We start from the raw sequence: 12,110 nt of genomic DNA on the forward strand, positions 1-12,110 counted from the left end.
TGAACTGAGGTTTGAGGGAAGGGAAGGGACTTGACATAGATTTGAGAGATTTTTGAGATAGAATAGATAGGACTAGATGACTTACACAGTATTAACAGTATGAGGTAGAGGGAAGAATCAATAAATCTAGAGTATTTGTGTTTGGAAGCTGTTGGATGTCAGTGTTATATGAGAAATTGAGGAAAGGTGTGTAGTATCAGACTGAAGGAGGAAGACAGTGAGGTCTGGGTGTGGTTGATTTGAGGTGTCTTCAGGACATCCAGGTGATGTTGAATAAACATCTATATATAACTTGATGCTGTAGGTCTTAGATACATATCTTAATTCTAAGATGCACATTTTGTCACATTTTGACATCTCTGAAAACAGTTGTGGCTTATAATTAATGGCCTCCCCAAATCCTTTTTGAACAGGCAGTTTTGTGCATTATTGGTAATTTGTGTGTTCATTGGAAGAATAAACAACAATTTCATATTTTCTTGCAAAGCAACAAACAAATGCTTTTTGAGACCTAAAAAAGGAAAATAGACACAAGTGAAAAAAGCTGTGTTAAGTGCAGAAAGATTGCTATCACATGCCAAGCATTGATATTGAAGACACCGGAGAAAAGCGCCCTATCTGTGGGGATAGATAAAAGAAATTTCAAAAACAAGAGAGGCTGATATGACCAATTTATGTGTCACACAGGACTGTTGTTAAGGCATTGTATGAGTTTGATTCACATGTTTTTTCTTTTTTAGAAGTTCATAAAAGTATGGTGTTTCTTACAGCTTTGATGAAAAAAATCATTGGCATATGGGTGGTAGCTGAAGCTGTGGCAGTGGAGGAGATATTGAGAGAGAACATAGAGTGAGATGAGAAGAAGGCGTGAGAGATCTCTAAGAATAGTGTCTGATGTGAATTCTGGTGTGAGTGTTCACTTCTGTTTAGAGTGCGTGCCTGTTCTGATTGCTGAGTGCAGGGACTCCTTGACATCTGTCAACTTCACCTCAAAACTTAGTGGCAGCCTTTTTACTTTCCTAAGGCAGAGAATAGTAGCACCACGGTGTTACCAGTGAGAAATACCAGGGTGTTCCAAAGACTTAGGTTCTGTGTGTGAAAGTGACATGTGCAGTTAGGCCAAGGAAATAGCGTCCGTAACAATGAAGGAAGGCAAAAACAATTACTTTAGTTGTTAGCAATGTAATATGCTGGTGAAGCACCTGATCAAGAGAAAAGAAGCAGAAAAACATCAAGTGTGAGCAAAATAGAAATACAGCTTTTCCATTGGTACTTTCCACAGACATCTTTTTTTCCCTAACCTTGTTTTATTTTCTTTCTTTTAGTAGATTCCCTTTAAAAATTACAAAAATACCATGTGTTCTCTGTAACTAAATACAGAGTTTATTCTTATTACCTTATTTCTCTTATTTTCATTCTTCTATGCATTCATTCATTTGTTCATGCATTCAGAAATTTTTTCTTACATGTCTACAGATTATTAGTCATTGTCTGAGGTGCTGAGGATGTAATGGTAAACTGTCATGGTAGACAGTCACTTGCTCTCATGCTTCTTATATTCTACGAGGGGAGGCAGACACAAGTTTTTTCAAATATTCATAATTTATAGGAAGAAATAAAACATGGTTTCAGTTTGGGAGAAGCGACCTTTGATAGGGCATTCAGGGATGGATTCTCTAAAGAGATGATGGTTAGACTGAGATCCGAAGGTCGATAAAGGAATTAGGCATGCAAAGGGTGGGAGAAACAACATGTGCAAAAGCCCTGAGGTAGAAACAAGTTTGAAGTGTTGGAGGAACAGAAGGAAGGACATTAGTAGGAAAGGAGATAGCCATAGTCAAGGTTATATAGGGCCGTGTATGCTTTATCTTGTTTTATTCCCAACCCTTATACTCTAGTTATCCAGTATTATTAGTAATAGTTTAAAACATTGAGTTCCAGGCTATTGTTAGGCTTTCCGCTATATCATCTTTCATTTCAGGAATCCTCATTTAACAGTTCCATTGCAAATACCAGTCACATTGCCATCTTCTGTTTACATTTAGCTCTTAAGATTCTTTGCTCACCAAGTTTATTTTCTCATCTTCTCTTGTCATGATATCTGTTTTGATGTAATTGTCATTTGGTTAGTGTTCATCCTCCAGTATTTTCATCAAATATATCTGGGTGATTTACTTCAGAATCCTTGCAAGTCCAAAAATGTGTTCACTTTGCCCTTATACATATCTTGACTGAGTGTGGGTTTCTTAGTTACTCCTCAATAGTTTGTAGATTGTCTGTCTTCTGGTGTTATAGGTAAGAAATCTGGTGTTATAGGTGAGAAATCTGGTGTTATAGGTGAGAAGGTGATATAGGAAAGAAATTAGTCTTTTCGTATAAGGAACTTGTTCTGTCTGAAAGTTTGTAAAGTTTTTTCCTTGTCCTTAAAATTTAGGATTTCCAGTGGAATGTGGTGTCTTTTTTTTTTTTTTTTTTAATATTCCTACTTGTAATGCAGTAAGCTCTTGAAATCTGTACTCAAGCTTTTAACTCAAGAAAATTTTCTTCTATTATTTAATTACATCTCCATTTGTTTCTTTTTCTCTTCCTGGAACTCCTGATTTTATTCTAGGCTGTCTAAGTCTTATATTTCCCTCATGATTGCCATTTCTTTGTGTTTTTTCCCCTTTGCTGTGAGCAGTAGATCAAAGATTGACCTATTGCAGCAACTTTCAGCCTTTCTGACTCTGATTCACAGTAAAAAATACATTTTACATAGCAACCCAGTTCATTCTAATCTAATTAGAGCAAAAGTTTCATGAAACAATATATACCCTTACTATGTGTGATGCACCCTATTTTCTATTCTCATTTAGTCTATTCTAGACTATTTATTTTAAAAATGCTAGTTGCTATATACTAAATCAGTAATTCTCAACTGAGGGCAGTTTTGTCTCCTAGGGGACGTTTGGCAGTGTCTAGAGACATTTTTGATTGTTACTACTGCATTGGGTGCTACTGGCATCTAGTGGATAGAGGCCAGGGATGCAGCCACACATCCTATAATGCACAGGACAGCCCCACAACAAATGTCAGTAGTGCCAAGGTTGAGAAACTCTACACTGAATTGGTTTTTTCACTCCTCAGTGCTTCTTTTCTAAACCCTGGCTGTACATTCATGAGAATCACATGGAGAGATTGATTTACTAAGTCTGGATTAGCTGGTGACTGATAGTTTTAGAAGTTCCTCAGTGTTTGAAAAACACGGACTTATGATATATGGCCGTGAGAAAACATCTAGTCCTAATTTCATGTGGTTTTGTTGTTGTTTTTTTTTTTCCAGCAAAGGCTGATTATTAACCTGGTATTTAAGTGGTATAATTTTTTTTTTTCTAACAAAGATTAGCCCTGACCTCACATCTGCTGCCTATCTTCTTTTTTTGTATGTGAGCTGCTGCCACAGGATGGCCACTGACAGACGAGTGGTGTGGGTCCATGCCTGGGAACCAAACCCGGGCTGCTGAAGTGGAGCGTGCTGAACTTAACCATTAGGCCACTGGGGCTGGCCCAGCAGTATAAGTTTTAGTTAAATAAATTCACGATTTAAAAAAGACCTGTTGTTAGGTTATCCTGTGTTTCGAGTATTTTTTGTTGTTCAGGAGGTGAGGGTAAATTAAACCAGGCAATTAGATATTACTTCAGATAAGAATTTTTAGTGGAATAATTAAGGTTAACACATATGCTCTGTAGCTTTATACCACCTATATATTGTGTTTTAAAATGCAGAATAAGCATCATCCCCAGGTGTTTTGAATACTAGAAATTTCTTAAGGTACTACATTCTGGTGAGCCCATGTTTCTCTGCAGTGATAGAAATAAAGATTATTCTTGTTTAGACAACATAGAAGAGATCATACTTAGCAGATCAGTCTGGTTACAAATAGAAGAGTCTAGCATAGGATCAGAATAGCCTGAAAAATTGAGTCTTCTTTGGGTTCCCAGAGTTGGAGGAGGACAGACCTTCAGTGACAGAAGGGGTTAATTACTGGTTGTATATGGATTTCAAGATCTATGAAGTTCCTTTCATATCTAAATAGCTTTCTCTTATCTGCCAACAGGTACAACTGTAACTGCTTTAAAATTGTTTAAGAATCTACCTGTAAGAAAGCAATTTTACTCGACTGCTAAAAAATGTAAAGATGAAATAAAAAAGGTCCAAGATCTCCTCATAAGCTATGGTGTACTTAAACCTGACTTACGGATTGTTTTTATACATAACAAGGTAAGCATTATTGTACTTCTGTAAGATTTTTTTTGATATATGATACAAAGGGACAATGTATTTTATCTAAATCAGTTATATATATAAAGAGTCTTCTTTTAAAAATTTGTCCATGTTTGTTTAGTTTTATCTTTATTATATAAAGAGCATCTTTACTTTGTTACCTAATATCTGTATGAAATCTCATTTAAGCTTTCATTTCTTAATTTCTAAGATTGGTGATTCTACCAACAGACTTTTCCATCCGAGAAATATTTGAGTGCTTTCTAGATAAGATGAGTAAGACTTGTTCTTTTCCTTTAAGGAGTTCACAATTGAGTGACCTTTTCACCTTCTAATCTAAACTGTTTCTTCTTTGGAAGAGCTTTTTGAAGGAAACTCTGCCTCATTTCTTTCCATTTTTCAAAGCAGGGCTGATAAGGAATTCTTCTTGTTGCTTGATAAATCTTAGGGGAAAGAAAGGTTTACATGTTTTCTGATTATTCCGTTTTTCATAAAATTCCATGTGTGTACCTTGAAACATTCAATGGAAGAAGAGCAGAACCACATGGCAGAAGTGTGGAAACCTGATGGGGAGTAAGGAGTTAATGTTTACTGAGGGCCTGCACGATGCCAGGACCTATGCGGGGCACATTAAACTCCTGTAATCCACAGCAGCAACCAAGTGAGGTGGACGTTGATCAGTTTTGCACTTGTCCTCTGACCTGAACTCAGAGAGACTTAATACATTGCTCCATGTTGCGCAGCAGCTCGTAAACTGTTGTGATGAGGTTTGAAACTTAGCATGTCTACAGAGTGCAGGTTCTTTACACTCTGCTGTGTTGCCTTCCCAATTTGATACTATGTTTATATAGTTCTTTTCCAGGTTTCAGAGCACTTACTTTAATTTTGTGAGTTAGACAGCGTTATCTCTATTTGTGTGGGGACCTTGAAGCTCAGAGTGATCAAAGGAATTGTTTTATATTTTACAGTAAGAAATAATGCTGAGGTCAGAACCCTTTTTCATCCAGTTTTGTTTCTACTCCATGTCTTTTTACTTGTTAAGAAGATTCTGTATTAAACCAAGCTGTAGTGCAATATTTATGATCAAAATCTTTGGTCATCTTAAAAAAAATAAAAAAGAAAGAAAAAACATTAGGAATAGTCAGCCACCTGTTCCTGCTGGCATAGAGCTCAACCAAATGATACCTTGAGATCCCTTCCAGCTCTGCCATGCTATGATTCCTCAGGATGTTGATGGATGGAGGCTCATCCTGCTAATATAAATAACCCTATGACCTCTTGATCCAAAGGACATTTATTAATTAAAAGTTGAATGTGCACAAATTAAGAAAAGATCAAGGACAGAAGAAACAATGACCAGGAAGGGAAAACAGATGGAAAAGGTAAAATAGGAAGATAGGAACTACATATTTATAAAACAAAAGCAAGTACAACTAAAGAGAAAAGTTTTGAGTAAGAGAAAACAGAAGAATAAAACAAGATTATTGCCTCATGTAATGGAATTGAGTATTTCAAGTTAAATATATATCGTCTAAGCTTTGGATAAGTTTATATATTTTCCCAACCACTGTAAAATCATCAGTGTAGGCCTTTTCTTTTGAGAGTAGAAATAGTATTTTATAATATACTGCATATATATATTTATATAATGTAAAATAAAATATATTTATTATTTTTGGAGGACACCATATCTCAGGTTATATTGAGCAAACACAAGTCCCTCGCTAGCCTTCAGTAATTTCAAATGCAGTTCAAATCCTGGAGAGTATGCTGAGAGTGTTATACTATGAAAGTAATGTAAGATCATCAAAAGTCTTATAGAAAAATGAAATATTAGCTCTTATTACACAAGGAAATCATGGACTGAATTAGAACTAGCAGTCTGTCTTCAAGCTTTTTTCTCTTTGTACAAATTATTTTTCCACTTTTTTATTTCTTAATAGTACTATTGTGTCTCAACTGTTAAAATATATTGTTAAACCTCCCAAAATGGTGTTGACACATTATCATAAATCTCTTTGAACATTGAGTCCTACTCTGCTCTTAGCCTTTTTCTTTTAAACATGCTTACTTTTATCATTCTTTATGTGCTTTTCTGAAGAATTTTTTTTTGCCTTTGCTTAAAATTTAAACATGACACTATTGGCTTCTTTTCTTTTTTTGAAATTTTTTTCTGCGTTAGAAACAAACAATCATATTGCACATAATATGAGAAGTACTATTGCTATTTTGACATCTTGGATAAGATAGTGTTTCTTCTTTTTATGAAGGTTTAACCTGCCAAGACATTCTTTGAATACTGATAATGTTGATGTTCTTGCCAGTATGGTTATGTTAGAAAGAGGTATTTTTCTTCTTTCATCACCATGTTCCTTGAAAGCGTATTGAATAATGAGACAGCCAAAGGGAAATAATTTACAAGTGGATTCAGTGAGTTTATTTAAAGTAGATATTATTTGGAGAAATGCTAGAGCCATTCCTTAGATGAGCACTACAGTTTTTGGCTTTAGTTGTAATAACTGAATCCCTGTGAGGTCCTGCTATGTATATTTTCATTTATAGAGTAATTATTTCCCAGAATTAGTTTTTCTCAGTGTGATGATATCTGAAACAGTTTAGTATTGTTAGCTAGTTCATATGTACGTAAATAATTTTGTAGATCATTCAGTTTGGAACATGTTAGATGTGTGATTTCAAATAAGGAATACTTTCATACTTCATACTTGTTGATTTTTGTAAATATTTTCATTTGCCTCAAATATCATTTGTGGTTTTAAAAATTGTTTTAAATTGCATTTTGTCTTGATAATTAGAGGCCTACTCGTATTGTAAAAGCTGAATTGGATATCATTGATATAAGGAGGTTTTAACTGTTACAAAATAGAGAGAAATAATTGAAGGAATGACTTCCCACCTACCCCACCTCCATGTCATATGAGTGTTAAGGCTTGTTGGGATCAGTTTATTTGTTTTTGAGGTCTGGAAAAATGATGGCACAGCTTTGAAGAGTTGAATACCTCTGGTTTCAGTCAATCTGGGAAGAGATAGGGCCTTAGCCAGAAGTAGAAACCCAGAAAACTGGGCATGGAGATTTGGTAGTGAGTGTGGTGGCTCCCTCTCTAGTTTTCTGGGTCTCTAGGAGAGTAGTCTTTTGTGGTGGTGGCTGAAGAGTTTTTTCAGGGCAGGGGGCATGTAGTAACCAAGAATGAGAAAGAAGGGACACATTTATTGGATTATAAACTGAAGATAAGTAAGTGGTAGTTTATAATCTGTATCCCCTACATTCGTGGTATTCTCTTGTTCATTTTATTGTTCTTTGGATCTTTTAGCCTTTTACTCTAATATTTTTGAATGTTGCAGTATTGTTCCAGCCGTGCTATGAGGGATCAAGGAAAAGGCTTTTGCCCACAATTGGACCAGTGTTAAAGGGTCACTCCCTCCCCCATCCCAGCCAGGGTGTGGAGGCAGTATAGTCAAAGAGAAATTCCAATTCAGGACTGTGGTTCAAATGCCCCTTCCTCATGAGGAAAATTGTTTATCCAGTTGCAACCTTGAAAGTCTTGGTTAGTTTTGTTTTAGTTTCTTTTTTAATTAACTAAGGTGGACGTCCCTTCAGATATATTTTAAAGTTAGCTTGGGGCTGATGATCAATCGTAATTATTTGGTTGGTTTTTTGGGGTTTTTTTGCTGCTTATAAATTAATGATGTTTTTTTTTAATGGTTTTCATGTTTTCTTCTTTGTTATGTTAATTGCTTTTACTTTTCACCTAACTTCTGTGAAATAGTATATGGAAAATATGAGAGACATGTGTAAGTCAAATTTTACTGTAGTTGATTTCTGATTTTGATGCTTATCCACGCTCTTAAAGGAGTCTCTGAATTCTTCCCCTATTCTTTAGCAAGACTTAGTTATTCCTCAACTTTTTCCATAGTATTTTTTGCATATTTCTATTATGTTATTTTTGCTTTGTCTCCTCTTCTCAACAGCCTGTTGTGGAAGGGAGGGCTGCATCTTACTTCTCTGTGTTTCCCTCAATACTCACTCAGTGCATAGCACAGAGTAGAATACTAAATGAATTAGTTAGTGCTAAAATCAAAATACGTAAATTCATAAAGCACCAGTTTTGAACACTCCGGCCTGTTTCAAACCTTCCTCATAATATTAATTCATAAAATGAATTCTTTCTTGAGGATTCATCCTTTTGGATTAGATTTTTATGGAGTATATTCTCACTTGTATTCATATATACTATTCTAGTCTGTTTCCTTTCTTGGCAGTTAAGTCACTGATATATCTTCATTAGAACTAGTCACTGGGGCCAGCCCACTGGCGTAGTGGTTAAGTTTGCACGCTCCACTTCGGCAGCGCTGGGGTCACAGGATTGGATCCTGGGCGTGGACCTACACACTGCTCACCAAGCCATGCTGTGGCGATGTCCCACATGCAAAACTGGGGAAGACTGGCACAGATGTTAGCTCAGGGCCAATCTTTCTCAAGCAAAAAAGAGGAAGATTGGCAATGGATATTAGCTCAGGGCCAATCTTCCCCATCAAAAAAAAAAGAAAAAAAGAACTAGTTAGGAAATATATAAAGGCTTGGCATGGATGGGACAATGGGGGTGAGCACTTGACAGGGACACAGTCTCTAAGAGCCATCAATTTAATATATTTTGTTTCTACCAACTTCGTTAAATAGAACCATATAATTATTCTTTTACAGATCCTCTAACCAAATACACTTTATATACTTACTATTTATCCCAATACATTTCTTTACTCCAACACAGTAGATTTCTCTTCTGATCAATAACACCCAGAGAATTCTGCACAAATCTAGCTTTTTGAGCTCAGGCCAATAAAAGTTGATCAAATGATCTCTAAGGCCCTTTTCAACTCTAAAACTCTTTGATTTTTAAGGATGTGTACCTATATCTTGAGCACTTCCATTTCTTTGTTACAAAATTGGAATTTCACATTTCCATCGCTTAAAAGTTCTAATGAGATGATTAATATATCAAATCATAAAATAATAGGAGGTATAACAATTCCTAGATCTTTATATCTGGGAAAGACCACTGAAAATCTTTTTTGTCCTGCCCCAAATCTTTTAGCAAATTTTTTAGAGTATTTTTATTTCTGTCCCTTCCCATTTTACCTTCATGTGACCCCAAGAGTTTGAGTAGATTGTCCAATAACTTAAATGTTGAATATAGCAGAGGATGAACTAAAATTCAGATCTCTTAATTTTTAATGCAACATTCATTCTCCTTTGCTATGGCTTCTTCACAGCTACTAGATACAGAGCTTTGAGTAGGTGCTCTGAAACAGTTATGTGATGGCCTACACTCCAAAAGAGCTTACAGTGTAAGTGAGGAGGTAAGATGTGGAAGTGTATGAATATTTAAACAGATGAAAAGAATAATGAAAACTTGTTGAGTGATTGTCAAATAATATTTATAAATAGTGTGGAAATTGAGAGGAGGGACCCATTACATTAGACCGAAATAGTGAAGGAAAAAAACTTCATGTGGGTGTGTTTTGATCTGGATCTTTGTGTGGTTGTTTAACAAGTGTCTTGGCTGGGCTGGAGCTGATGCTGATATATCAGTGTGTGGAGATAGGTCTCACCTCCATAAACAAAAGTTCTCGCTTGCGCTGAACAGATAAAATGTCATGTTACCTATCACAAAATGTTCAGAGAACTTAGTCACAGCCCTGATTTGCCTAAGGCCTAAGAGCTTCATAGAAATAAACTTAAACCTTCTGCACAGTTGGGATTTAATTCTGTACTAAATATCAGATGGTGAGGCAGCAGAGGCACAACAGAATTGCTGAAAAAAATCCCTATGAGTGAGAGAAGGTATCTGATGTGGACACAAAGTAAGACGTCTCCTTAGGTTTTCCTTGATAGGAGCCGGATGAGATCCCAGAGCAGTGGGGTGAAAGACCACCCTTTTGTAGGGAGCAGTAGGAAGCCTTTGCTCTCAGAACAAGACCACCTCTCTCTCCTCCATGCTTCCATCTGCAGATGTCAGATGGGATTCCCAGAACTCTCATAATCCTGGCAAGGCCTCTCTAGCCTTCCCCTTAAAAGTCCAAGTCTCGCAACTGCTAACTGCTTTGGGACTGTCAGCCCTTATCTCATCAGTTTTTATTCCTGTTTATGTCAATCACCACAAGAAGTCTGCGTCTCTCAAATCATCCCTTATCACCCTGGACTCTTATTCTCATACAAATCATTGCTTTTTTCTAGCTCTCTTTCTCACACATTCCCATCTCACTCACCTGAAATGCCCCATTTCGTGGTCAGTCATAAGTAGAATCTCCTACGTCCTTAGCCTTTTCTTTGATCACCTTCTTGCTTTCCCTGAGGACCCTGTATCCCCTGCAGCGCTTTCAAATGGTGACTGATTTCTCTCACCTATTCCTCACATCATTGTGCCTCATTACAACTTCCAGACCATTTCTTCTCTCCATCTAAAAATCTCACTCAGCTTTGAATCTCATGTCTTTATACTCCTAGATCATTAGCACTTGGTGATTTCAGTATCCACAGAGATAGTCCTTCCTAGCTTCTCAGATCTATTACCTCCTCTCCTCCAGTAATTTGATTCTCCACACTACCTCAGCCATTAATTCCTGTGGCTAAACCATAGAGTTTGTCATTGCCAAAAACTGCACCTCCTCCGTAATTTCAGTGGTAAGTATTTCACTCTTTGACCACCACTTCCTGTGTCTCCAGCTTCGTCCCTCCAACCATCCTTAGATTCTGTTGGATTTGTGATCTGGATTCTGCTGGATTTGTTGATCCTGCTGCCTTTTAACTGTTTTTTGTATCTGATGTCCTCAGTTCTCTCCTTACCCTGCTTAAATTACATGGTCCATAATTATCATCCTTTCCTTGGGCACACGCTCAATTTTCTTGCTCCTCTCTCACTTAACTGTATTCGTTTGACTAAGCAAATTCTGGTTAAATCCATCCCATTGTCTTCTCGATGCCTGAACCAGTACAGCTGAACGTAGCTGGAAGAAAACACACACCCATCCTGACTAGTATCACTTTGAATTCATGATCACTAATCTTAATGCTGCTTGGTAGTCATACTATATTTCCCTAGTCCATCTTCTCTTCTGGTCTCCTACATCAGTGTTTTAAGTAAACTTTGACATGCATGCAGGTCACCTGGGATCTTACTAAAAATGCAGATTCTGATTCAGTAGGTCAGAGAGGGTCTGAGATTCTACGTTTCCAGCAAGTCTCCAGCTGATGCGGTTGCTGCTGGTCCGTGAGTCATACATTGAGTCACAAGGTCCCAAATGGCTATTTCATCTCTTCTCTCCTCAGACAGCCAAGACCTTCTTCCCCATCTTCACTCACCTGATCTTACGTCCTATTTTAGTGAAAAAATTGAGGCAATCAAAAAAGAACTTCCACAAACTCCCCATCTGTCTGTAATTGTCCCCATATATTCAGCCTTCCCTTCTGTTACTATAGATGTATTCCCCATGTTCCTAGGAAAGGCCAATTCCTTCACTTTTTGCAAAACTCCTTGAAATAGTTCTGTGTATTCATTGTCTCCAATTGCTGTCCTCTCATTCTCTGTTGAACCCACTTCAGTCAGGCTTTTTCTCTCTACCACTCCACCCAAACTACTCTTATCCAGGTCACCATTGACCTCCAAATTGCAAAATCCAGTGGTCATTTTTCAGTCTTTATCTTACTTAGCATTTGTCACAGTTATCTCTCCATCCTTGAGACACTTTTTCACTCGGCTTCTGGATCAGCACACTTTCTTGGTGTTTTTCCTACCTTTCTTTCTACCATTTGTTATCAGTCTTCTAGTTC

At 36.9% G+C, this 12,110-nt stretch overlaps 1 protein-coding gene across 10 annotated transcripts in view; it reads left to right on the forward strand.

Annotated features, from left to right (window-relative positions):
• Positions 1 to 12,110, forward strand: part of PMS1 (PMS1 homolog 1, mismatch repair system component) — an 82,311-nt gene that overhangs the window by 23,587 nt on the left and 46,614 nt on the right. For all 10 annotated transcript variants that reach the window (XM_058549411.1, XM_058549413.1, XM_058549415.1 and 7 more), the window contains one exon: positions 4,098 to 4,261. In XM_058549411.1, the coding sequence (XP_058405394.1) occupies positions 4,098 to 4,261 (164 nt within the window). The remainder of the gene's footprint in view (positions 1 to 4,097; positions 4,262 to 12,110) is intronic.

This window comes from Diceros bicornis, chromosome 10 (genome assembly GCF_020826845.1).
Source record: "Diceros bicornis minor isolate mBicDic1 chromosome 10, mDicBic1.mat.cur, whole genome shotgun sequence".
Classification (NCBI taxonomy): Eukaryota; Metazoa; Chordata; class Mammalia; order Perissodactyla; family Rhinocerotidae; genus Diceros; species Diceros bicornis.